The 27,094-nt window shown below is 46.2% G+C and overlaps 1 protein-coding gene across 1 annotated transcript in view; it reads left to right on the top strand.

Annotated features, from left to right (window-relative positions):
* epha2b (eph receptor A2 b) overlaps positions 1-27,094 on the top strand; it is a 69,868-nt gene that overhangs the window by 33,338 nt on the left and 9,436 nt on the right. The window contains exons 4-13 of the mRNA XM_084332961.1: positions 4,066-4,221; positions 6,373-6,717; positions 10,300-10,427; positions 10,643-10,817; positions 11,041-11,149; positions 11,867-11,922; positions 12,042-12,167; positions 12,962-13,147; positions 13,880-13,941; positions 25,258-25,467. Of these exons, the coding sequence (XP_084189087.1) occupies positions 4,066-4,221; positions 6,373-6,717; positions 10,300-10,427; positions 10,643-10,817; positions 11,041-11,149; positions 11,867-11,922; positions 12,042-12,167; positions 12,962-13,147; positions 13,880-13,941; positions 25,258-25,467 (1,553 nt within the window). The remainder of the gene's footprint in view (positions 1-4,065; positions 4,222-6,372; positions 6,718-10,299; positions 10,428-10,642; positions 10,818-11,040; positions 11,150-11,866; positions 11,923-12,041; positions 12,168-12,961; positions 13,148-13,879; positions 13,942-25,257; positions 25,468-27,094) is intronic.

Raw genomic sequence — 27,094 nt, 5'->3', positions numbered from 1 at the left:
CTCGTTCTTACTCTCGTTTACTCTCAGTGGCCACACCTGGACTATTATCAATTACCTCTCGCACCTGTGGTGGCAGGCTAATTAGTTCCCCTGTGGGCTTTAATACCAGGGCTCTTCCCTCGTTCGGGGTGGGGTCGTGTTGTATTCATGCTGAGTCATATTCTCTAACATCTAGACTCTTTCGGGAGATCCTCTGGTCTACCAATGCTGTAAGATGGATCTCTCCAGCCTTGAGATGTTTGCTCCAGCCTTCGTCTGCTGTCGCCGTAGCCTGTGAGGAGACTGTTCTGCGCTCCCTGTAACTTCCACGGGAGGCACCCCAGCGCTCCACTGCAGACCCAGCGCAGCTGTTCGTCCTGACGCACATCTAGACCAACGCCATCTCCCGGACCCTCGAGCTTGGCACGCTCTCCAGTCACCAGCGCGCTACGCGCATCTTCAAGGGCCTTGGCCACCTGTCGTCGTTTGCCTGGAGGGAGACATTGTACTGCGCTCTCTAATCTCTACGGGAGGTATTCAGTGTTCCACTCCAGACCAGCGCGCCAGATGCGCTCAAGCCTTCGCCACCTGCCGCCGTTTGCCTGGAGGGAGACACTGTACTGCGCTCTCTAATCCTCTACGGGAGGTATTCCAGTGTTCCACTTCAGACCTTCGAGCTTGGCACGCTCCTCCGTACCAGCGCACAGACGCGCATCTTCCAGACCTTCGAGCTTGGCACGCTCCTCCGTACCAGCGCACTGACGCGCATCTTCCAGGACCTTCGAGCTTGGCACGCTCCTCCGTACCAGCGCACAGACGCGCATCTTCCAGACCTTCGAGCTTGCACGCTCTCCAGACCTCAGCGCGCCGACGCGCATCTCCAGACCTTCGTGCTTGGCACACTCCTCCTCGCAGACGCACCCGAGCGTCTCTCGGTTCCGACGCGCACACCAAGTGTGGCGCGCACTCTGTTCCTCGGCTCCGACAGCGGCTACCCGGTGGACGACATCCTCGCCACCGCCACTGTTCCGACGCGCACACCAAGGTGTGGCGCGCACTCTGTTCCTCGGCTCCGACAGCGGCTACCCGGTGGACGACACCCTCGCCACCGCCACTGTTCCGACGCGCACACCAAGGTGTGGCGCGCACTCTGTTCCTCGGCTCGACAGCGGCTACCCGGTGGACGACATCCTCGCCACCGCCGCTGTTCCAGCACCCTGTTCCTCGGCTCCGACAGCGGCTACCCGGTGGAGACATCCTCGCCACCGCCGCTGTTCCAGCACCCTGTTCCTCGGCTCCGACAGCGGCTACCCGGTGGACGACATCCTCGCCACCGCCGCTGTTCCAGCACTCTGTTCCTCGGCTCCGACAGCCAGCCACCCGGTGGCGATGCCCTCGCCCGCTGCTGTCCCCGAACCATTACGCATACGCCTGGGTAGTTTGATTGTGATGTCACTCACCCAGCGTAGTGCCCTTGCCCCCGTTCCCGCTGCTGTCCTGTACCTTTACGCATACGCCTGGGTGAGTTTTGATTGTGATGTCCTCACTCAGCGTAATGCCTTTTGCCCCGTTCCCGCTGCTGTCCCTGTACCTTTACGCATACGCCTGGGTGAGTTTCGATTGTGATGTCACTCACTCAGCGTAATGCCCCTTGCCCCCTTCCCGCTGCGTTTCCTGTACCATTACGCATACGCCTGGGTGAGTTTTGATTGTGATGTCACTCACTCAGCGTAATGCCCCTGCCCCCTTCCCGCTGCGTTTCCTGTACCATTACGCATACGCCTGGGTGAGTTTTGATTGTGATGTCACTCACCCAGCGTATTGCCTCCTTTAGTTCTCACTTAGTTATTAGTTTGGACATTTCATCTCCACTCTGTTTTGTTCTCTCGTGGATATTATTTTGGACATTTCATCTCCCACTGTGTGTTTATTCACACGAAGATAGTATTACTTTGTTACTTTGTTATTTGGACTGTTCTGCATCTGCTCTGTTTGTTCCCTTTGAATATTAACCCTCTCCTCTGTTCTGCAGAGCGGCCCAGATGTTTTCCCACCAGTCCCCAGTTCCTCCCTGTCCCCAGCCCGCCTCCGCGTTCTCTGTCCCCAGTTCCTCCTGTTCCCCAGCCCGCCTCCGCGGGCCTCAGTCCCTCTGCCCCTGTTCTCCCCTTCTAGTTCCACCTAGTTCTGGTCCCAAGTTCTCCCCTTCTAGTTCCACCTAGTTCCTTATCCCTAGTTCTCCTAGTCTCTAGTTCCTCTGTTCCCTAGGCGTTCCCTTAACCTTCCCTTAGGCGTTCCCTTACCTTTCCCTTAGGCGTTCCCTTACCTTCCCATAGTGTTCCCTTTCTGCCCGCCTCTTAAAGGCACTTTACCTTCCCCTCATATTATATTCCTGTATTGTGTTTTCTCCCTTAAAGGGACAGTGCCCTTTTTCCCTGTTCTAAATAAATATCTGTTTCTTGGCAAACCATCATACCTGTCTTGTGTTGTGCGATTGGGGTCGGTTACAAACCATAACACCTCTCTCTCTCTCTCTCTCTCTCTCTCTCTCTCTCTCTCTCTCTCTCTCTCTCTCTCTCTCTCTCTCTCTCTCTCTCTCTCTCTCTTCCCTCTCCCTATCTCTGTGTTTGCTGATAGTGCAGCACTGATAACTGACTCTCCCTCTCTCTCTCCTCTCTCTCTCTCTCTCTCTCTCTCTCGCTCTCTCTCTCTCTCTCTCTCTCTCTCTCTCTCTCTCTCTCTCTCTCCCTCTCTCTCTCTCTGTGTTTTCTGATAGTGCAGCACTGATAACTGACTCTTTCTCTCTCTCCCTATCTCTGTGTTTGCTGATAGTGCAGCACTGATAACTGACTCTCCCCCTCTCTCTCTCTCTCTCCTCTCTCTCTCTCTCTCTCTCTCTCTCTCTCTCTCTCTCTCTCTCTCTCTCTCTCTCTCTCTCTCTCTCTCTCTCTGAGTTTTCTGATAGTGCAGCACTGATAACTGACTCTCTCTCTCTCTCTCTCTCTCTCTGTGTTCGCTGTTAGTGCAGCACTGATAACTGATTCTATCTGTTTTTGCAATTAGTGCAGCACTGATAGCTGACTTACTGTCCTGGAATGTGGGTCAACTGGTTGTGTTTGTTGAGAGTGAGAGAAAGTCAGAAAGAGAGAGAGAGAAAGGAGCGTAGGAGTACAGGCAGGCTGTGACAGGGTAATCAGGCCTTGTTGCCAGGGTTGCGTATGAACTGAACACCCCCCCCCCTCGTAGATGGATGCAGACACTGTATTAATAGCTAGAGTCAACACTATGCAGAGCACGGCCTCTATGTTTTTCTCCCATATCTCAACATCGGCGGCCTTGTCTAAGTCTGACCTTTCACCCCTCTTCGCAAGATGGTGGGTGCTCAACCTGCACCGCCTCTCAGGGTGAGGTGAAAAGTTCAACCCCTGTTCTGCACTTAAATCTTTCAGATCGGTAGAGTTGGGGGGTTGGTTCAGGAGGAGTATGGGACATGTTCCGTGTCATATACACAGGAAGTTACCTGAAGTCACTGTTTTAAGGCTGGTTCTTAAAAAAAAATTATCTTTTTCCCCCTTCTTTCTCCGTTTTTCTCCCCTCCCAATGTTAGTCGTTATGCCAATTCCCAATCCCCTCCCTGGTCGTTGCGCACTCTACCCTTAGGAGGGCGGAGACTATCACATGCTTCCTCCGACACATGTGTACCCAGCCCACCACTTCTTTTCACCTGGCAGCGCGGACTCTCACTGGGAGAGTGTAACGTGTGGAAGGTCACACTACCTCTCTCCAGATCCTTCCCTCGCTGTGCTGGCGCCCCGACCGAACTGTAGGAGTTGCTGTTTACAACGACCCGGACCCACCCACCGGCTTCCCTCCCGCTGCCAATTGAGCCAGTATGACGGCCGGCCAAGCCGGAGGCAACGCTGACAGCCGGATTCGATACCAGTGTCTCTCGCGTTGGTGACGAGCGCTTAGTCCGCTGTGCCACCCAGCCGCCTAAGGCTCAGGTTCTTGTGTGCGACGAGAGCTTCTGGGGTTTCTCCCACATTCTCCATGCTCATTCCTCATCTCTTCTTGTTCTTTATTTTGCAGAATGTCAGCCGGGGTTCTTCAAGGCCTCTGCGTCCAGCGAGATGTGCAGGGCGTGTCCCGCTAACACCCAGGGTCTGGGTTCAGCGGCACTTCTCTGTCCCTGCGCCGACGGCTTCTACCGCGCCCATGACGACCCAGCCACCGGACCCTGCTCAGGTGAGGAGAGAACCCGAAGGACATAATGGGGACTTTGCTTCGCGATAAACGTTTCTAGCAACGGGAATTCTGTCCTGTGGTTTACAGTAGGGATGCCCCGATCGATCGGCCAGCGATCGGTATCGGCCGATATTCAGTATAAATATGAGATTGGTGAATTCCGATAATGCTTTATTTTCGCCGATCGTGAAAACCGATAGAAAAACATGATCCAATTCTTAGCGGAGATCTCACTCGCTGAGTTCTGTCTCAGACACACGGAGCTGCAAATCTGCCGCTCCTCCTCCTCCCCTGCCCCTCCCTTACCCGTGTAAACACAGAGGAGGCTCCGCTCTAGTCTAGTGCATGGGACCGTGAGCTAACGTTAGCTACCTAGCTATCGTTACTGTTTAAACAGAATGACCCAGTCAACTATTCACTTTTAGTTTAATACATGAAGCATTGTCTAATGGTATCTAGCCGGCTAGCTACTGATAGCTCCTGATATCAACAAATGCTCCAGCAATAGTCTAGTAGTGCATGTTGATACCTCCGTTAGCTCACGTTAGCTCACGTTAGCTCACGTTAGCTCACTGTTCAAAACAAAATGTCCCATTAAACTAAATAGTTCACTGAGGCGTTGTCTTAAGGTTATCTAACCGGCTAGCAGTAGCTACAGATAGCTCCTGATATCAATGTCTTATAACATTGATTTGATGCGTATTCGAGCCCCGGCTTGCATCGCAGTCACGAACGGGGCTAGCTGAGGGAGTAGGGTATATCTGCAGAGCCGCAGATACCCTGCTGAGGGCATGCTGAATGTGATTTGACCAAAGCAGAGTATACACACAGACAGTGGAGATAGCGAGCATTTTGACTTGTGGCTATGTCTCGCAGATAATACAACTACAAGTATAATTATATAATATATATATAAAAATTAAGTATATATTTTTTTTAATAATTTTTTTATATAAAACCAAAAACGATCGGTATCGGATCGGTATCGGCCGATATGGCTCAAGACGATCGGTGATCGGTATCGGTGGCAAAAAACGTGATCGGGGCATCCCTAGTTTACAGTGAGTGACTCTAAATCATAAACACTATTGTCCAAATACAATGGATGTACGGGAATCTTGTCTTGGTGGCAATGGTGCACAAACGTTTAACAACTCCCAAGTTGGACAGACACATGTGGTTCAATGACAACAGCACCTCACAGCCATAGACAGTTTGTATCACTCTCCACATCTACACAGTACTATGTACAACAGTACAACAGAGTACTAACAGCAGTGTGCACTATGGTTGTGGCGTGTAATAATAGGAATACTAGCTCCACTGCCTGCATTGCTTCCTGAATTCACAGTTTAATAGTGCTTGATGTTCTTTGATTCAACACCCTTAAAGATCCTCTCCAGATGTATTTTAAACCCTTAAAACATCTTCTGTATTGAATAACAATTTGTATAAATATGTTTTTCCACCACATTGTTCAATAAACTACTGAAAATGGCTTAGCAGCATCTCTACACCTTGACCCTCACTGAGAATGCAAGAATCCATGATTATGCAAATTAGCAACAAGCAGGAGTTCAACCTTAAACTGAAAGCGCGTTCTCGTACATTACGCACAAGTACATTACAACGAAAATATGTTTGGCATCTAACCAGAATACAAATGTAACAGTAAAGTGCAATAGTAACATACAATGCACAGGTGATTAAACTGGGTATAAAATATATAAATACTACTGAGTAATAGTGCTCATCAGATGCATGTACACACTACACGATGAGTTTAGTTCTTATTTTATTTTCACTGTAATTTGCAGTGTTTGTGTAGTGCTTTTATTTATTTTCGGACATCATGATGCCTTGTTGAGTCGTAATTGTTAATGATACAGATATTGTTGTATTTATTATTATTATAATTATTTAAATCCGAAGATGTCTGCTTTCCCACATTCGTTAATCTTGCTCTTAGCTACGAGCGAATCACCGAAAAGGAACCGTTCGAGAAGGCAAAAATGAAGTGGATTTACGATGAAATTTGCTTGTAACCAATCTGTATTGTCAAAGTCATGCCTTCAAGAGGAGTTAACCATAAGAATGCATGTTTTTGACTGGAGGAGATCTTTAACATCCTCTTTTCCTCATGTTCTCCAGGCCTGCCCTCTGCCCCACAGGACCTGGTGGCCACCACCACCCAGCTCTCTGCGGGCAAACTGCTCCTCTCCTGGAGCCCTCCTGAAGACGTCGGCGGCCGCACCGACATCACCTACAGTGTGGAGTGCCGGCGCTGCGAAGGCGCCACGTGCCAGCCGTGTGGGGAGAAGATCCGGTACGAGCCGGCCAGTGCTGGCCTGACTGACACCAAGGTGTCCTTGAGCGAGCTGGACGCTCATCTCAACTACACCTTCACGGTGGAGGCCCACAGCGGGGTGTCACAGTTCGCCGCGGCTAACAGGACCCCTTCCACCAGCGCTCTGACTACCACTCTGCACTACACAGGTAAGGAAGGCTGATACGAGGCAGCGGGCAATGGCTAATTATGACGCGGTAACGAGAAATCACTATCTTGAATAGTGGAACTCAAAACGCAGGCTCCTTTTGGGATTGTACGAACGTTCCTTAACACATTCCCTGCCATAACTTATATCCATCAATATAGCCAGTCTGCCACCACTGTAAGCCTATGGAGATGTTCACCTTCTTTGCAGGGCTATAACTTTTAAAATTGTATTGCTAAATTGACATTACTATGGCCCATTCAACATCGATTATCTATCGTTCAGGATGTAGGAACGTTATACTTTTTCATTCAAACATTCATACAAAAATACCTTCTAGAATATAAGTATATTTTTATCGTTTTCTGCAGTAATTCCTAGAATGTGAGTTATAGGCCTAAACGCATATATAGATTATCGATTGCCGTTTATTCCCGATACACGCTATATTAAAAAATTCAACTGTATATGATCCTATACGTTATGCGTCATCATGCGCGGAGGAAAGGGGGGGGGGGTCATTTATAATTCTGTGATCGTCAGTAAATGCTTTATGTAGTATGGGTGATATATTGATCAGATCGGTTTGCAGTGAAATGAATAAACAATTGGGCTGAAAATAACGTTAGCGTCCTCTTACCGTGCGTCAAAGAGACTGGCGGTGAAATATCCCAAGTATAGGACGTCGATCGCCCAGGTCCATTTCCGGTTTGTATGTCACAATAAACGCCGAAATCATATCGATTATTAAGTTTATAAAGCGATCCATTATGTACATTGTGTCTGTCGGGAACCTTTGCGATTCACGTTAGATCAATGCCACATAGACGAAGACCCGCCCAGTGCGAAAATAATGATTTTAAGTAGCCAAACGTTACACTATAAAAACTAACTGGATAGTTGATGATAATAAACATTGTGTGTGTTTGTGTGTGTGTGCACGTGTATGTGCACGTCCCATCTCTTTGGTCGTTGGAAAGACCAGGGCCCTCATGCATCAACGTGTTCTACGCACAGATCTGTGCGTAACCCGTGCGTACGATCATTTCTAAGCAAAGAATGGGATTCATCAACTTCAACTTGAACTTGACTTCGTGCTTACATCTACGCACATTTCGGACCTGGCGTACCTCGCGCCCAGTGGTAGAATATATTATTACAACAAGGAAATGAGCTTCTGTGCATAATAACACTGGATGTTCTATGAACCGTAGTTCATTATAGTTCATTGTAAAATAGCAACAGTAGTGTAATTATGGTCAAAACCCTATAAATAGCATTTGGAATAATAGATCTTTCTCTCAGAATGAATGCAGCATGTCATATATGTTACGATGAATTGAAAATGGGGGACCCTGATGTAAACAAGACGAAAGTCTTTCTCTGGTCTGCATCCCCTTAACAATTGTATGTATTGAGCTGTACTGTACTGTACCCATTCTGCAATCTGTTAATAAAGTTCTCATTCATTCATTCATTCATGGTTTATATAGCGTTATCGGAATATACGGGGTGTAGGCTACTGACTGACTGCGCTCCGCGTAGCTTGATTGATTGATTGATTGAAAAGTTTATTAACAGATTGCAGAATGGGTACAGTACAGTACAGCTCAGTACATACAATTGTTAATTGGGGATGCAGACCAACTTTCGTCCTGTTTACATCAGGGTCCCCCATTTTCAATTCATCATAAATCATAAAGCTCAACTCGTTATTATTTTGCGCACAGACCGCCGAAACACGGGAACGTTTTGATTATATTTAAAAGGCTTTACGTTAAACGAAACAAGTGGAATTTCGAAGCTGTAAGCAGAATAAGTCATATGAATATAGTGTTCTTCCCCCTTTTTACTGTACAAGAAAGAATAGAAAACGCATTGCAATGACACCATGCAGATAGTGGACAGACTATATGATGGAATTCAAGTTCATGTATTGAAAGGCAGGATACATCATACATGCAGTGAGATTCATTGTTCTTGTATATGCTCTCGTATTATATTGTTTATATAGGCTACCCAATACTGACATCAAAATAGATTGTAGTAGTATGCCTCTAGAAATCATGCAGCAGGTAGAAAATTGACGGGAGATCCATCGCGATTTGGAATAGAATTGAGGAGAACTTTAATCCGTGGGTATTAATCAAACAACACGGGAAAAGGCAGTCATATTCCAGCGCGGTTATAATGACACACAACACAACCAACGCCAAACAGTGGTCAACGAACGGTCTTTATTAGTATTTTGAGCTGTCCAGGCAGAATTGCAGCAATGGTCTTAGGGAGCCGTTGATATCTGACATCACCGTTTACAAATCCGCCTTTTATTTATCCACCTCCGTTACGAGGACCTCCACCTCGGTGTCTGTGTAGTTTCTCTTTTTCGTTCGCTTTGCCATCCTCCAACATTCCACGCACAGGGATTCCCTCATGGTATTTGAAGGGGAGGGCCTGACTATATTTGGTTGGTCGGGGCGGTTTTGGTATGCAAATACGTGAAAGCGTGCACGAGCTGCGGCGCAGGGCCAAGGTGGGATTCATCATGACAGGTGTGCGTAGAGCCTGCTTACGCACGTGTGATGAATGCCGACTTCCCTGTGCGTGCGCTAGTTCTAAATTCCGTGCTTACGTGTGGAAGTAGGTCAAGGTCAAAGTCCACGTTGATGAATGAGGGCCCAGATGAGGTCGATAGTATTTACTGAGGATGGCCAGATAATGTTGATATTTAAACTTAATAATAATACATAAATGTATACATTTAAAAATGGTTGTAGGAACGGTTTGGGAGAGGGAGGTAGGGAGGGGTTTTAGTTTGTGTGATAACAATGTTGAAATTGAGAAATTTTTACTTTAGTTTTACAACTGAAATAAAATGTTTGTTATTACAGAGAGAGTAAAGTACCGAAAAAGGTACAGCCGGTACCGGTATCGATTCAATGTGAGCGGTACCCAACCCTAGTTCCTTAAATGTTTTATCATCATTCAAGTATGGTCGGTAGGGATGTCCCGATCCGATCACGTGATTTTCCGAAGATCTGGATCGGCAAAAAATTAATAAAAGTAATCGGGATATTTTTTTCTTTTTTATTATTATTATTATTTTTTTTAACAAACATGACCATGTTCACGTCTTAAACTCATACTGAGGCCTTAGTTTTGGTTTTAAATTGCATATCATCATTCATTTATTTATTGGCACACAGAGCAGCAGAATTTTGTCAAAACAAACCAATAGTATCCAGCTGCAGAACGGCAGCCCAGACACACTCTCAGACCCAAACGCACTTCCTTTGATTTAATTATACATCAAATGATTTATGTCAAGGATTGCAATGCCTCGCTTGAATGAAGTTAACTTTTCACCTGGATTCAGGGTGAATGTAATGTGAGAAATTGGGATACAATTTTCTATTTTATTTTTTTGTTGTTGATCGGATCGGGAAAGATCGGTATCGGTAGATACTCAAAATCACATGATCGGGATCGGATCGGGAACAAAAAAATGTGATCGGGACATCCCTAATGGTCGGTCTTGCAAACAGCCTTTATTGTGCTGACACGTTGTCCCCCTATTTTCTAGACCCTCCCAAGGTGACATCCATGCACCTGGATGAGCGGACCCCCACCAGCCTCTCGCTGTCCTGGGCTGTGTCCCCGCGGCCCCATGCCCCAAGCCCCACCCGCTACGAGCTCACCTACCGCAAGAAGGTACGAAGTTCCATCTTTTCCCCACGGACTGTAATGAATATCATTATGTCTAAAATGTATACCAATGTTAATATTATCGTCACAAGTAATACCATGTGTACCAGGCACATCCAAATATCCTCCACCACTACTCTCACCACTGATGACAAGTGAAACAGGGGAATTCAGTTGACCATATTTGTTTATACTGAGTTTTCTCTTCCTCTTTCCCACAGGATGACAATCTGGACAATCTGACCACGTACACCGTGTTGATCCTGGAGAAAAGCTCAGTGCAGATCAGCGACCTGGCCCCGGGGACGTCCTACCTGTTCAGGGTCCATGCCCTCTCCAGCCAGGGATCCCCCGGAGGCTCCGGCATGGAGAAGGAGTTTGACACCCTGGCTGAAGGTATGTCAGGATGGCATTCTTAATATGGGGAGAGGGGGGGGGGGGTATGTCTTCTGTATGTGTGATTTTCAGTCTATAGTGTGCAACTGTATTTTCAGCAGTGTGTATATGTTTGTGTAACATCGTGTGTGTGTGTGTGTGTGTGTGTGTGTGTGTGTGTGTGTGTGTGTGTGTGTGTGTGTGTGTGTGTGTGTGTGTGTGTGTGTGTGTGTGTGTATTCCAGCACAGGGAAGCCTGGGCCAGAACAACCAAACAGCAGTCATCTTTGGTGCTGCAGTCGGAGGAGCAGCCATGTTGTTCATCGTGGTCGTGGTCCTGTTTGTACGCAAACGGTCAGCAGCACGCTCTCTCTCTCTCTCTCTCTCTCTCTCTCTCTCTCTCTCTCTCTCTCTCTCTCTCTCTCTCTCTCTCTTGTTAACCAGTCATAACACACTCTTTTGCCAGCTTCCTCTCTCATTCTTCCCTGTTTCCTTGCCTCCAAATGGCCTTTTCTATTCACCCTCTTCTCACCTTCTCTAATTCCCTCTTCCTTTGGCCAACTCTCCCTCTTACTTTATCTGTATCTGTGTCCTAGCACTCGCTGGGGAATAATTGGGTGTTGAGTGCAACTTGTCACTGCTCAATGGGTATGTTCTGGAGAGCGGTAGGGCCTTTGAAAAGAAATGGGTCCAGAGTGGCACATTGTTGGCGATAAGAGGCGCTTGGCTCTTTCTGTAACCAGACTGTAGCTAGCTTTCTAAAGGTGACCTTGGCCCGGACTGTAGCAGTGTGCGTGTCCGTCTGCCCGTCTGTCTGTCTGTCTTGAAATTGGCTTGGCAAACACAGTGTGTCGTCGGCCTTTATCAAAGCGCCTTGTGGTTGTGAATGGAGGCAGCACACCAACATCTAGGCTCCTTTGAAAAGTACAAGTCTTGAGAAAAAAATATTACAATGGTCGCTATGCTCCCTCCTTGAATGAACGAGAACAAACTAAACGAGGGACGTCGAGAGACAGGAGCATTCTTTTGAAGTGAGATATTCATTTGCGGATGTCGTCCTTTCATCCTCAGGAGAAGGAACTCTCACGCCAGACAAGGACCGGAGGACACCTACTTCTCTAGCTCAGGTAGACGAAAGAAAAGTTACTCCCTCTCTTTCAACTCTCTGTATCACCACCACCACCACCATGTCGTTCTCTTCCTCCCCTCGTTCTCCAACTAACACGCCACTCTGTCATCTCCTCAGAGCAACTGAAGCCATTGAAGACCTACGTGGACCCGCACACTTACGAGGACCCCAACACAGCCATCCTCAAGTTCGCCAGCGAGATCCACCCAAGCCACATAAGCAAACAGAAAGTCATCGGGGCCGGTGAGTGAAACGCTGTTGAAACTATCTGCTCTCGGGGGGGTTTACCCACGCCGATGCTGAAAGATTCTTTTCTTTCCATCCCTCAAAGTCACTGTTTATATTCCCTTATTCCTACAGCTTAGCCGTTTGACTAACAGTGGTTACTCAAGTCAGATTAGTATCTTAGCAGCTGAGTTCTCGCTTGACAAGTTTGGACATATTTTCAGTGTGGCAACTCTTCTCTGGCAACGCTATCCCTACTGCGCGTTAGACTGAGAGGCATTTGGAATGAGAGTGAATAATTAATATAAACAAAGGGAACTGTTGCAGAAAAGCATGGGTGGGTGACGGTGGGGGGTGGGGCGTTTGGTTTGGTTTGGTTTGGTTTGGTTTGGTTTGGAAGGATTTCAGTGCACCTCGTGTAGGGGGCCTGTTGAGCCTCTCAATAGACGATACGTTTATTGGAGTGTGACCACCTTTACCCTTTGAACCGACTCCACCTTTTCTACAGCCACCCCCCTCCCACCATTTCCCATGACCATAGCTGCTCCTCCCCCACCCATGTGACAGCTGATTCCCATGCTCCAGCACCACAGGCCCTGCAGTGCACCGGCCAGCACACACACCTCTGTGAAAGAGGCCCCGGGGCCAAACAGTCAAATGAGACTTCCTTGTTTACTTTCTCTTGATTGAAAAAAAAAGAAGAAAAAACTGCCGGGAGCAGGCAACATGAGATGACACATAAAAGCCACATTCCTCTAAGATCTGGTTTCTCAATCTACCGTGTCTTTTTGATGTTGTGTGTCCCCTGGCAGGCGAGTTTGGCGAGGTGTATCGGGGCAGTCTGAAGCCGCCCGGGAGGAAGGAGGTGGCGGTGGCCATCAAGACGCTGAAACCGGGGTATTCCGAGAAGCAGAGGCAAGACTTCCTCAGCGAGGCCTCCATCATGGGCCAGTTCTCTCACCAGAACATCATCCACCTGGAGGGCGTGGTCACCAAGTGTAAGAACCGCCACTAGCATACTCTGGGCTAGCTTTCTCTATATTGTTTACATACGCAAATTATTCCAGATACTAGCTCATATCCTGGTTAAGGACAAGGAAACTATAAAAGAAGGAAGGGTCATCACGTTACTGTAGCATGTGAACAAACATTGGTGCCAAGTGTGGGAACTTTCAGTTCGGCCGACATTGAGTTGAATGAGATCAGCCATCTCCTCATTTATGATTTAGAGATTATTACCTCGGATGTCAGAATCATCTGCAATTTGTTGCATTGTTAACTAGCCAATGTTTGATTTATTCGTTTTATTTATTTATTTCCTCAGATAGCTTGTATATATTGCATTTTAATATAGCCTTCAATAGACCTGGCACCAAAGTCTGGCACTAAGCAGAGCATAGAAGGCTGGTATTATGACATGATGACCCTTTCTTCTTTTATAGTTTCCTTGGTTAAGGAGAAGGTGATAGGGTGTTAATATACATTCTCATATCACAATCAGCAATATCCCTGTATAGACACAAGCAAGAGAATATTGAGAATATTGTTACTGAAACAGAACTTACCACAGGCCTAAAAATCCCAGCAGTGTATGGAGCATGCTATCATATATGGGTTTCTAATGGTCAGGATATGAGCTCATTCCAGTTATTGTATTTGGGATATGGCATTTACTGTATATAGCTACACCGAGTTAAAGTGTTAATGGTTTGTTCCTCTTGTGCCAACAGTCAAACACGCTATGATTGTGACTGAATACATGGAGAACGGCGCGCTCGATAAGTACTTGAGGGTACGTTCATCACACACGCATTTGTTTTCACTGAAACTGATACCACCGCTTGCTACACAGTGGCCGCAAGCTAAACCTCCTTTGACATATTTCACTGCTATTGTCATAGCTGTGTTGGATTGAATCTTTATTTTGGGTGTTGTATTGCACTCACCTTTCTACTTTTAACCTCACTGCTCTACACTCCCTCACCATATGTTCCCTCAGCCAAAGATATCATCTGTTCACTGTTCCCACAGAACATTTATTATTATTATTAATATATATATACAATATATATACAAAGGAACAATGGGCTGAGGGAACATGGGGCCTTAAATATATAGGAACAACAATATATATACCCCTCAACCCTCTGTCATTTTCCTGTTTGTCAGCTTATGTTGAGGGAAAATTTGGTTTAGGGAATTTTAAAACAGAATTCACATTGTGCTATTCTAATGAACTTGGACAATTAAATCAATATCTGGTGTATATATCAATATGTAACTGGTACATTTAACAAACAATGTACAGCTTCACACAATACACTGAGGCAAACACAACGCAATGTGTTTCAATCTCAACAGGTCTTCCTCGGGCTGTAGGTAGATGTATATTGTTTGTTAAACTTTCCAGTTACACATGTACAGTTTACTTCAGTAAAAACACTTCAAAAGCACCCAGGTAGCTCCTTTTATCTTTATTGTTGTCATAGAAGTAACGTTAGGTTATGGCTATAACCAAGTTCTGTTAGTTAGGGGCGACGCTTGGCATCACCTTACTGCACTATCTCGCATATGTGCACGCGCACTGAATAAAGACCACAATGTACTTTTAATCCCAATATTCGTCTGACCACACCCCTCATCAGCTTACCTTCATAAGCAGGTGTGTGGTCACCTGCTCTCCTCCTTCCCAAGCTTTCACCACAAGGTGAGGTCAAGGGCTGCAGCGGCCGTCTGATGCCAAGCGTCGCCCCTAACTAACAGAACTTGGTTATAGCCATAACCTAACGTTCTGTTTCGTTAAGGGGCTCAGCTTGGCATCACCTTACTGCACAAGGGGAGGCCAAGCGGAGCCGCTGGCTGACAAATACACCCGCTGACAGCCCCCCAAAACCATCAGAACAGGGAGGGCCGAGCCCCCCCGACCCCCCCTAATGGAGGGTATCCCCCCTATTAGGGGCTTCACGGGAAGGCGACGGACCCGACCGTGCGAAGAGGCACTCAAGCAACTCAACGCACAGGGTGAGCAGACCGTGGCTTGACCCCACGACTACACACACGCACAACCCGCATGCCACCCGGGAACGAACGGAGGAACAACCTCGTTACTGCCCCCAGAATCACGGGGTCAAGGGCAAACCCAACCCCGTGGCAAGGCCGTAGCAGCGGAGCACGAAGGAAGACCCAGACCCACCAAAAGGACTGGACTCCCTAATGGGGGCCCGGAGAAGTCCATGATGCCAGCATCAAGACCCCACCAGGTGGGCACGCAGTGCCCCGCCCCCCACATCGCCAGCGTATTCGAACAAAGGCCCCTCAGTTACTGCACCTGGTATTCCCAGGCGGAATCCCATCCAAGTACTAACCAGGCCAGAACCTGCTTAGCTTCCGAGATCGGACGAGATCGGGCGAGTTCAGGTTGGTATGGCCATAAGCCGAGCGGGCCCTGTCCCCCCAACAGTACACCGCCTGGCACACTGACCCTGCAGAACAGGCAGTCAGCATGGCCGTAAGCACACAAAAAAAGTTAACCAACGGAAGCAGGCAGCGCACCGGGGAAAAACCAGGCAACAGGCTGTTAACCCTAGCCTGGAGACTGCGGACGAGACAGGCGCCAGAGGGGACAGCTGAACACAGCCGCCCCGGCGGAAGGAGCGTAAGCTGGCGGTGTTGCATGACCAAGCCTCCATTTAAAAACCCCCACCCAGAGGGGTCGAGGCAGAGAAGGCTGACACGATTGGCAGACGTCATGAACGTGCAGGGGCACCCTCAACCGGTGAACCCGGGAGTTGACACTGCTCCAACACACCAGGGAATCAACCACCTCGGTGTTACCCAATGCGGTGGTTGTTCCTATAACCCCTCAAGAAAAAACTCCAAAACACACCTGCGGGTATACACCGGCTATACCGCAGTACAAGTGTTTCAGTTTTCAAAAAAGGGTTAACCCAGGCCTACGGGTCGCAAACCTCACTCCGGACCGGGCCTGGCGGTACGGGAAGCACAGGGTCACCAGAGGAGGTCAAAAAACCACCCCCACAGGCCCCTCTTCGCCATGCGTGAGAGACGAGCGAAAAATAATGGAGAACCAGCCCCTAAGCACACCGTACTTGGTATTCCCAGGCGGTCTCCCAACCAAGTACTAACCAGGACCAACCTGTGTAGCGGCCGAGATCCGACGAGATCGAGCGTGTACAGAATGGCATGGCTGTAAGCCATTACGACAGTGCTGAGTAAAAACGTACCCAACCAGGGTCTCCATAGCGCTTAACCCTGTGACACCCAGACCGACCTGGCATTTTTCCCCCTGAAAAAAGCCCAAGTCCCTCAGGGTACCAGAACAGCAGATCTGCATCCCCGGCGGACAACGGGTTCAACTGATCTGGACCAGCGTGACCAGAACCAGTCCCGTGCCCTAACCACGCCGACATGCCTACTCCAGGAGAAGGGCAGATATGCGTGTTGATCTTAACATGAAAAGAAGGCGCCACCCAGACGTTCGGCCGAACCGCGCCTGGTGGCCCACCCCAAGGGCGTGAGACCCCTCTACATATGTTCAGATCCATTCCGTCATCATCCCCCAGACATGAACGAGAATCCGTCGAAAAACCAACCCAGGTCATGGGATTTGGTCGTCGGAAGAGGAAAAACCCCCATCTCAGTTGCTTTATAAAAACGCTGTTTCAACCACAAGCAACCAAGGCGTGCCAGTCAATCGCCTGTTTACAGCGAGCTAGCACTATACGTGCGTCGGGACACACCCCCATCAATGAACAGGCTATTTAGACCTGTCATTGAATCCCCAAGGCGCCCAGGGGAACGACAAGAGGGGTGTGACACTCCCTAACTCCAACACTTCTGGAATAGAAAAGAAGGAAGCATCAACAGTATGTATCCCAGTCTACACAGCCGGGGTAAATTTTTTCCAAATTTTTACATCCCACCACCCTCCCATAGGAAGGAGACGGGGATCCCCAGAGAGACTTCCCACGCGAGCTGTACAGATTGAAAAGAATATATTGCACCTTGAGCCATGTAAAAAATTGGTTTAGGGCTCTCCGGGGAAGAGGCACTGAACCCATACACACTCAATAATCGAATTGAATCGAATACATATACAATAGAATAGGACCCTTCTAGAGGGTCCACTCACTTTGACAATCTGAGGAGGAAGGCTCTGTACTCTGATGGAGGCTCCCTCACATGGAAGAAGGAGTCCGAACTCACAGAAGGCCCGAATAGGCGCGAAACAGATCCATCACATGGACCTGAACAGCACACGGAAGTCCTACCAACAGAGACGCGCACGGTGACGTACTCTATGGCGGGGGAATTCCTGCGGTGCACACGCCCAATATACCAGGCCGTGGGACCAGGAAACTCCCCCCCCCCCCCCCCCCCATAACGTGCCGAACCGCCACGTGACGGAAACCTTGAAGGACAGGGGGTGTACCCCTGACCGACAGAAACAAGGGGGAGAGGAAAGGTTACCAGTTCACCCCTTTACGACCCCACACCCATGATACGATGTAATGACAAAAAGAGAATATGACACAGTCATAGTCAGCTCTATGAAGCGTTTGACAGCTCCACACAGCGCATGAGCTAACCTGCTATCTGATTTTTACTAAGGAAAAACACAGAATAGAGAGGGCTCTAAGAGCCCCGGTCCAACATACACATGTGCTTCTGTGGCCAGTCCAACCCAGTTGTAGGTCACATGACACACACAACCCATCATCACCTACAAAAAATGGCAAAAAACACTCAACAGAGGAACGCCGTTTTTCACAATGAGAGAATACATCATTCTCGATTAGTATCGGCCACAGGCCTTGCTAAGCACACATGACAGCAACCAAACCATTTTTTCTTTTAGGAAAATAAAGTTTCTCCAGCTGATTTAGCACAACCTCAGCAATCAAGCTAAGAGTTACATCGCATCCCTACCACACAAAAGACACAATTAGTGCACAAACATGTCTGATAGGAGGATGAAAAAGTCCCCAGGGAACCGGGGGGAAACACAATCCTCTTATTTTACCCTCAATACGGCCAGTTAAAACAGGAAAACCTGTTAATATGTGAACACACTGTTCATTGTCATCACAGGCTGAGAAAAGGACATTCTTTTACTCACTTGTCACCAAGCATAGCTTCATAGGTTAGTTACCTTAGTTGTGAGTACACGGTACATATAAACACCATGATGTTTCTCACACAACAACCAGATCATTACATCCCGATTTGCACGGAGAAGCTAACTGCCAGTGACAAAAACAGCTCACACATAACCCGCGCCGTATCCCAAATGCATTGCAGCAACACACGTTTTGGGAAAACATCGTTATTCACAATACATTTAGAAAAGTAAAACCAGAAAACGTGTTATAAGGTCTGGTCAAACCTGTTCCTACCCGGAACGTAGATCAGCGAAGTGCAGTCACAGACACCGTAGGAACACAGCCGCTCCTGTGTTGTTCGAACTGGGCAGCATCGCCGCTCCAACCCGCACTACAGTCCTTTGTTGATGCAACCTTGCCGTCCTGGCTCAGGGCAGGGTCGACGAAACATCCCCTGTCAAGGATGACGTCGTAGTCAAGAGTGTAAAACATGTTAAAATCAAAGCACGTTCAACAGAATAGCATCAAGCTAACGGCCGCTCCAACCGTTCGGGTGCTACTGCTTCTGCTCGCGAGACGCCGAGCTAACGACGCACGCGATCAGAAGCGAGCCCACGGCGGCGCGCGAGAAGCTAAGCTACCCCGCGCCAGGCCATGGTCTATAGCAGCAAGCTAACGTTACCTAGCGATCACGACATGCTAGCACCGCAGCTAACAGCTGACTGGCTAACAGTAGGCCCAACCTGAGCAGGCCATGCAGCGATCCCAGCAGGCTAACGCAGCAGTTAACAGCTGACTGGCTAACCGTAAGCTAAGCAGCTATCAATTGAACCTGTAAACAATGACATAACACTCACCCAGACAGGCCGCCGTTCTGAACCTCTCCTCATTTTTTAAGAGAAAAGAGAAAACAAGATGTCAACACCGCTTCACAACGGTGATTTTACCAACACCCGACGGAATCAGCACAATACCAACTGGCCTGTGTAGCTGACTTTGAACATGAATCTGCCGCTATCGCACATTCATGCACATATCCCCTCGTGAAGGAATACTCTCATTTGGATATGAAAGATGGGGCCTTAACACGGTGACAGAGAGAATCCACTCGTCCAAAACACACAGGGATCACCAGTGTTAATGGTCGCGGCCCACTAGTTAAAACTATAATGGTCTTCAGACCAAGGCCTTCTGTTGCCTAGGTGGCTGAACAAAGGACCCTAGCCTGGGGCCGGTTTCCATAAACATTGTCAAGTAGCCCCCATAGCACTAACAGACAAGTGGAGCCTGCCAGCAAAACACTACTCACCCAACCTGGAACGCACCGCTTCTCACAACAGCGGCATGTCCGACAGTTCAGCTGTGGCCTGACAGGTTTCACCCCAACAAACACAGCAAGGAACTGCAGTTGAGAAGCATGCAGCGGCGTGCTCCCAATACGAAAACCGGTGGAGGATTTTTAGAATGATCAACATCTTCCAGACACTCCAGTACGAAGACAATATCGCCGTATTTTCTCGAAAATAGTGAGAGAGAAAATAAAGATATGATGTCAACGTATCCTTGTTTCCCAAAACTGTTCCTAATCCAATTTCTTCCATCATGGTGTCAAGTGTGGGGATCTACCGAGGCACTTATTCCTTGTGGTGAAAGCGAGAAGGAGGAGAGCAGGTGACCACACACCTGCTTATGAAGGTAAGCTGATGAGGGGTGTGGTCAGACGAATATTGGGATTAAAGGTACATTGTGGTCTTTATTCAGTGCGCGTGCACATATGCGAGATAGTGCAGTAAGGTGATGCCAAGCTGAGCCCCTTAACGAAACAGAACATGTGAATTCTATTTTAGGGTGGATTGTCCCTTTAACTTCCCATTCTAACAGGGTACTCCAGTAAAATACAGTGTTCTCACAGTGTACACTTCCTGTATATTATACTCACAGTGCACACTTCCTGTACAATAGGGCATACTCACAGTGTACACTTCGTGTCTAAATACAGGGTTAGAGCATACTCACAGGGGCGAATTCACAAAGAATGGATTGCGTCCGCTAATAGCTCCGTCTTAATGAATGAATGAATGACCTTTATTTATATAGCACCCTTCACAGCACGAATGCACAGGGTGCTTTACACTACAGCTTAACACTTTGATCGCCATGGTTAAATTCATAATTTACCATCCCTAGCCAGCTCTATTTGTCTATGGAGAAGTTCCCCTTCTTTGCAGGGCTATAACTTTTTAAATTCTATTGCTAAATTGACATTATTATGGCCCATTCAATGTCCTATATCCATTGTTCAGGGTGTAGCAACGTTATACTTTTTCATTCACATATTCATACTAAAATATGGTCTAAAGTATAAGTATGTTTTTATCGTTTTCTGCAGCTTTCTCCAGAACTTGATTTATAGCCCCAAATGCATTATATTGATGATCAAATACAGTTTGGTAGCGATCGGTGCCAGATAAAAAATTTCAACTGGAGGTACTTCTAGAAGTTACTACGTATCATCTGATATTGACCGGATGGGCGGGGGGTCGTTTATAATTCCGTGGGCAACGTTATATCATTCACCTAGTGTGGGTCATATGATCATCAGAGCAGTTTATATGGAACACGTTAGAAAATAACGCTGGATCTTACCGTATCTTCCTCGCGCCGTTGGACGATCAGCTTGGAGTAGACAGTTTTCGATTATGGGATGTTGATCTAGATGAACCATTTCCAGGTTGTATAATACTATATACGTCCAAATAACGTTGTTTATTGAGTTAGGGCGAGCAATTGATTATCCAGTGTGTCGAGATGGAGTCCGGCTAACGATCGCGAGTGCTGCCGATCGGCCACCAGATGGCGCTCTTGAACCGTTAGAGAGTTGAGTGGAGATCAGCAGTATAGCTCAGGTCCCCGGAGGAGAAATATGATTTCGATCACAGATTTTTGAAATATTGATATCAAAGACGTGTTACGGCTTCTTCGGCAGAATGAGCATGGCGGGCAATGACGAGTTACGGCGTTTCCGGCGATTAAAGTGTTAATATAAAAACACAATAAAAACTAAATCAGAAATAAATGACAACAACAACAAACAGCAGTTAAAAACAGTGAAACCAGATAGAAAAAGTAGAATAAAAGAATTTGGATAAAATCATGAGTCACTAATTAAAACAGAACTATAGAACAGTGAGGACAAGAAAAAGTGCCTATGCATGACCAAAGGCCTGTCTGAACAAATGTGTTTTTAAGGACCTATTCACTAAAGATATTGCATGAATGATATACTAGCGCAAACACACCCATACAGTGTGCAATTTGCTCCTGATATCTGTCAGCGCAGTTGGCTCGCGGAGTGCAATTTGCTCCGGATTGCTCCAGTTGGCTCGTGGAGCATCTGAGTGCAATTTGCTCCTGATATGGTAAAATAGTATAAATACTGCCCATGCAACAGTATGCATATCCTAGGACAATGGCAGACAGAAAACAGAAGCATCAATTCTCTGATCGTGAATTGGAAGTCCTGACAATCAATACTGTAGCTCATAGGTGTCAAACTCAAGGCCTGCGGGACAAATGTGGCCCGCCACGTCATTTGATGTGGCCCACGAGAGCTCTGGTTAAAAAAAAATTCAATTCTTGTTTGTTTTTTTAAACGCTAATCTTGCGTTAAAAAAAATGGTGGCGTTAAAATAATTGTGGGTTAATGCGTTAATAACGCTTTCACTTTGACAGCCTTAGTTATTATTACAGATTCTTATACATACATTTATGTTGAACATCTGAGGTATTGATGAAGTAAAAATGGAAAAAAGCCAAAAGCACTTACTCCTCGGACATTATTTGACAATTTTACAGCCCAAAATACAAAAAATATCCAGACGGAATTCGATAATGGTAGGTAACAAATGGTTGAAGAAATATTGTCTGAACTGTCAGATGCAAACTGACTGTGTGACTTTGCTATGTTGTGTGACATAACCGAGCATCTTGCCCAATTGAATAAGAAGCTGCAGGGACGCAAACAAGTCCCACCCAAAACTTGATCAATATAGTTGTGAACTGAAACAACCCTTATTTTGTTATTTTTGAATACAGTTACAGTTGTGTGTTCATGCAGACACATGTTTTCTGTAATCAAACTATCTCCCATTAGTTGGATGTATGGCCTCTGCAAGGTTGTGTGCAGCCATTTGTTTTTGTAACATCTGCTACATCTCTCCCACGTGTTCTTTGCAGCTCACACTTGTTAGTTCTGCCCTTCTTGACTGTGACAAAAAGGTTTTGAACAAACTTAATTTCATAGCTTGTATTTGATGATATTCTTCTTTGTTATTTACTTGAATGGTTTGATCATTGATTGATGGAGTAATATGGGGTTCTGATAAACTAAAATGATTTATGTTAAAATAACATAAGCTAACATATATTTTTACATCTATGCAAATGCATATGCAATATGTGTAACTTGAATAAGTAATAAATACAGAAACAATATGTTTAACAATATGTAAAGGAGTAGTTACATTTATTTTACATTAACATTTATACAGTATTTTGCCCTTTGAGGGCAACCATAATGCTGATGTGGCCCTCTGTGAAAATAATTTTTATTCCTATAGATCCCTAGATTGTGTTTTGAAACTTTTGATATGATAGACAGTTTGGCTTTGTAACAGAGTTTTCGCAAAATAAGTCTGCCATATGTTCATAGATTGGCTCATACATCGGGTTGTGGGGGTACTAGGGACATGACCATGATCACGTTTTATACACATGAGTCTCCTGAACACGTATAGATAAACCCTGAGTTGATTGGACCTTCCTACGCTGAGATATATGGTAACTTCCGTGCACCTACTCCCTACAGGTCAATGCCTCATTGTTGCAGAGGTATTATGTGGTAGGTGCGCGAAAGTTACCATATAGCTCATAGGAAGTTCCGATCAAAAACTCTGTTTTTTGCGAATCTGTGAAAGGGAGCAAGATATGGCAGACTTATTTTGCGAAAACTCTGTTTTTGTTAACCACTAATAAGCTACAAAACCAAACTGTCTATCATATCAAAATACAATCTAGAGATGTATAGGAATAAAAAAAATCACATCTAGAATTTGCCCACCCGTGTCATGTCATCCCAAAATAAATTAGTTTGAGCAGACTTGTCCATGGTGCTGAATCTTTCGGCCGAAGTTGGCACTGTGTGCCAGTGAAAATAATTTCAGATTTAGGAATATTTTTTTAGTGAGAAATTAAGTTGTATTTAATGTTTAGTTAAGAGAATAGAACCCACATTATCATATACTCCAGAATAAACCTTTCATTGACCGTGTTTCCAGCGTCTACTCATGGACCTGACGAAACGTTAAAATTAAAAGTTTATTCTGGAGCATATGGGTGTGCGGGTTCTATTGTCTTTATTGTGATTATTGTGATTATTACCTAACCCAATGGATCACCGGAGATGCTGGCCACCAATGCGCTTAATTACCACCAATTCTCTGAAGACATAAATAGTGTCACTTTAACTGCGCATGTCAATGAAGGGCTTGTCCAGACTAAAACAATTTTGATCTGTTTCGTTTTCGTTTCGTTTTAAGGTTTCCGTAAAAACGAAAACGTCTCAAGATAATAAGTGCATGCCACAAATTTACTAAATAAATGTCTTTCCTGTTTTATTTTTAAAACCCCCGACCGGAAGTGTCATAGTGTCTGTTGCTAGCAGCTTAACTTGTGTCGGCCGGTTCTGTGCTTTTCGAGCTTAAACGTCATTAGTTTCCAAAGGAGAGGAGAGAAAGACCGCGGCTCACATGCAGCTCAAACTACCTGTTGGAATAAATTAATTGATTGATGTTTAACTTGTCCCTGTGTGTGTCCAGTCATTTCGACTAGCAAACGTTGTATTTAACGTTACCTCAGGATACCACTGTCTATTGTATTTAGTTTGTTAGCTATTTAGCTAATGTGGATAGCATTTTGAATAGCATCAATGCTAGCTGGCTGGCTACAGCTTTATTTACTAAATTATGGAGGCTTTTAATCGTCAAGGTAAGAGATGATTTGTCATGATCAACTGAAGGCGTATGCTATGGAACAATATGTGCTTGGGTTTTCAGAAAACGGCCAGCTATGTGACGCTAATTATTTAGCTAATATTGATAGCATAGCTTGGCTACAGCTCAACACCATGCCATGGGGATACTATTTACTAAATTATGGAGGCTTTTTAATCGTCAAGGTAAGAGAGGATTTGTCATGATCAACTGAAGGGGTATGCTATGGAACAGTAAGCTTGGCTACTACTTGGGCTTTCAGAAAAAGTACATTTAGCTGTAAAAGCCCAATCAAGCTCTGTAACACTGTTAAGGGAGATGTCAATCTGTTGTCGACGGTGGTTGGTGATGTTTGGCTGAGTTTGCACCTGCGGGAAAGGGAGAGGTGGGCTATACGCGTCATCGGTTCAGGAGAAGACGTGTATCGCTTGTAAAGATGGTGACTCAATGGGGGGCATCTTCAGAATTGCGCACTCTGGGAGCTGGTATCAGAAAGTATTGTCTTCAGGCTGCCAGAACGCAGTTCCGTGTGGCAGAACGGTGGAAACGGTCAAATACTTTGCCTAAAACAACCAAAATCGTTTTAGTCTGGACATGGCCTTATTAGCGCCGATCTTTGTGAATTGGAGTGTTTTTGCAATGAGGCTCATTTGCATAGAAAGGGGCACATTTCCCGCTCATATTACCTCATTTAAATACCCACAAATAGCACTGACGCACAGAGACGCAATGATGGTGGCAATGCAGTTAGCACGGTATTTCACTCTTTGCACGTGTTTTGTGAATAGCAAGGATTGTTTTGGGGCTATTTTCACAGGCATTGCGTCAGAAAAAGCCACGCAATCCCTTTGTGAATTCGCCCCATAGTGTATATTTCCTGTAAAAATACAGGGTTTTAATTTAATTTGGACACCCGTTGATCTTTTCATCCTTCAGGACCACGACGGCGAGATGTCATCCTTCCAGCTGGTTGGCATGCTGCGTGGCATCGCCGCGGGCATGAAGTACCTCTCTGACATGAGCTACGTTCACCGCGACCTGGCTGCACGCAACATCCTGGTCAACAACAACCTGGAGTGCAAGGTGTCCGACTTCGGCCTGTCCCGAGTGCTGGAGGACGACCCCGAGGGCACCTACACCACCAGCGTGAGTTGACGTTGCACAGAGAGACTACGGCTCAGCTTCTTCCCCCAGGCCATCAGAACACTGAACACTGAACTCGCCACACACAAGTACACATGAGCACACACAGACACACACAACACACATGCTGCAATCGCTCACACACAAACGGTCACTTTAAACTAAATGGAAAGGTCACTTTAAAGGAACAAGAAAAATAAAGGTAACTTTAAGGAAAGAACCGATGTGGTTCTTGTATAGTATAGTTTAGATATAGCAAGTATAGCATAGGGATATAGAGTAAAAACTGTATATTGTATAGTAGTGTACATAGGACCCAGTGCCTTAAGTCCGTAGCTAACAATCTCAGGAATTTAGCATGTCTATTTTATCATGCCCTTTTTATGTCTATTTTATTACCTGTTTTTTTATGTCTATTTTATTATTAGTATTATTGCACAATCGAAGCGGGCATGGCCACCCGCATTTCACTGTATGCCCTGATATGTATGTGACAAATAAAACTGAAAAACTTGAATCTTCACGCGTTGGGACTTCACGTATCGGCTTTCAGCTTCAAGAAATAGGCTAGCTTTTTATTCGCCTATTTAGCATTTAGCTTTAGCATTTATCAAACTCAAATTATTATTTGTTATTTTATCGAATGCAGATTTTACTTGTGTTTATGATGCATTTGCTAAGACGAACCGATGTGTTATAAGCAGTGATGGGAATAACGGCGTTATAAATAACGGTGTTACTAACGGCGTTCGTTTTTTCAGTAATGCGTAATCTAATGGATTACTCTTCCAATCTTAATAACGCTGTTACCGTTACGTTACCGTAACTGCGGCGCGTTACTATGATTGAAGCAGTTTTTTTCATCAGACAGATCTCTGCGCGAGAGGCAATACTGTTCTTTTTTTTAGTGGGCAGCGCGCGAGGCAAGCGCATACATGCTGACGATTGGCTGAGGTTGAGTAAAATGTCATGGTAAGCCAATCAGAGGTAGAGGTGGGCGGGTCCAGAGTCTGACACACAGCGACACCACAAGCGACTCAGTCAACAACAGACCGCGGTGCGCGGGTCTGTGTACGTTTTGATAGTTTGTTTGGCGAGCCCAAATAATCCAAAACGAATCCAACGAACAACACAAGCGAGCAGTCAACGACAGACCGCGGGTCCATGAGCGTTTTTTGTTCACTCTTGTGTTAGTTGTGTTGCAGCGCAGGACACTACAGTAGGCGTGATTACCAAATCTAGCCGCATTTCTCGGAGACGCTCTCTGATTGGCCGACGCCTGTTTCTACACTGGTTAAGCTTAGGCACTCTTCGAAGTTGGTTAAGGTTAGAGTTTGTCTTAGAGCATGGCGATAGAACGCCAGGTAGTTTGCAGGCTGTTTGACGTGGAAATGGGCAAAGACACAGCTCGTCACGGATTGGGCAAACGCGTCAGTGGCCAATCAGAGAGCGTCAGTCAGTGCCAATCAGAGAGCGTCTCCGAGAAATGCAGCTAGGTTTGGTAATCACGCCTTAAGTAGTGCTGCACTTCCTGGTTTAATAGCACAGTCTTCAGGTGCTCAGATATATATATATATCTGTATGTCATGCATGCCTTAAATGTCATGATTAGATTAGTTTAGATGATTAG

Source organism: Notolepis coatsorum, assembly GCF_963971535.1.
Source record: "Notolepis coatsorum genome assembly, chromosome: 17".
NCBI lineage: Eukaryota > Metazoa > Chordata > Actinopteri > Aulopiformes > Paralepididae > Notolepis > Notolepis coatsorum.
This window is presented reverse-complemented; position numbering and strand designations above follow the sequence as displayed.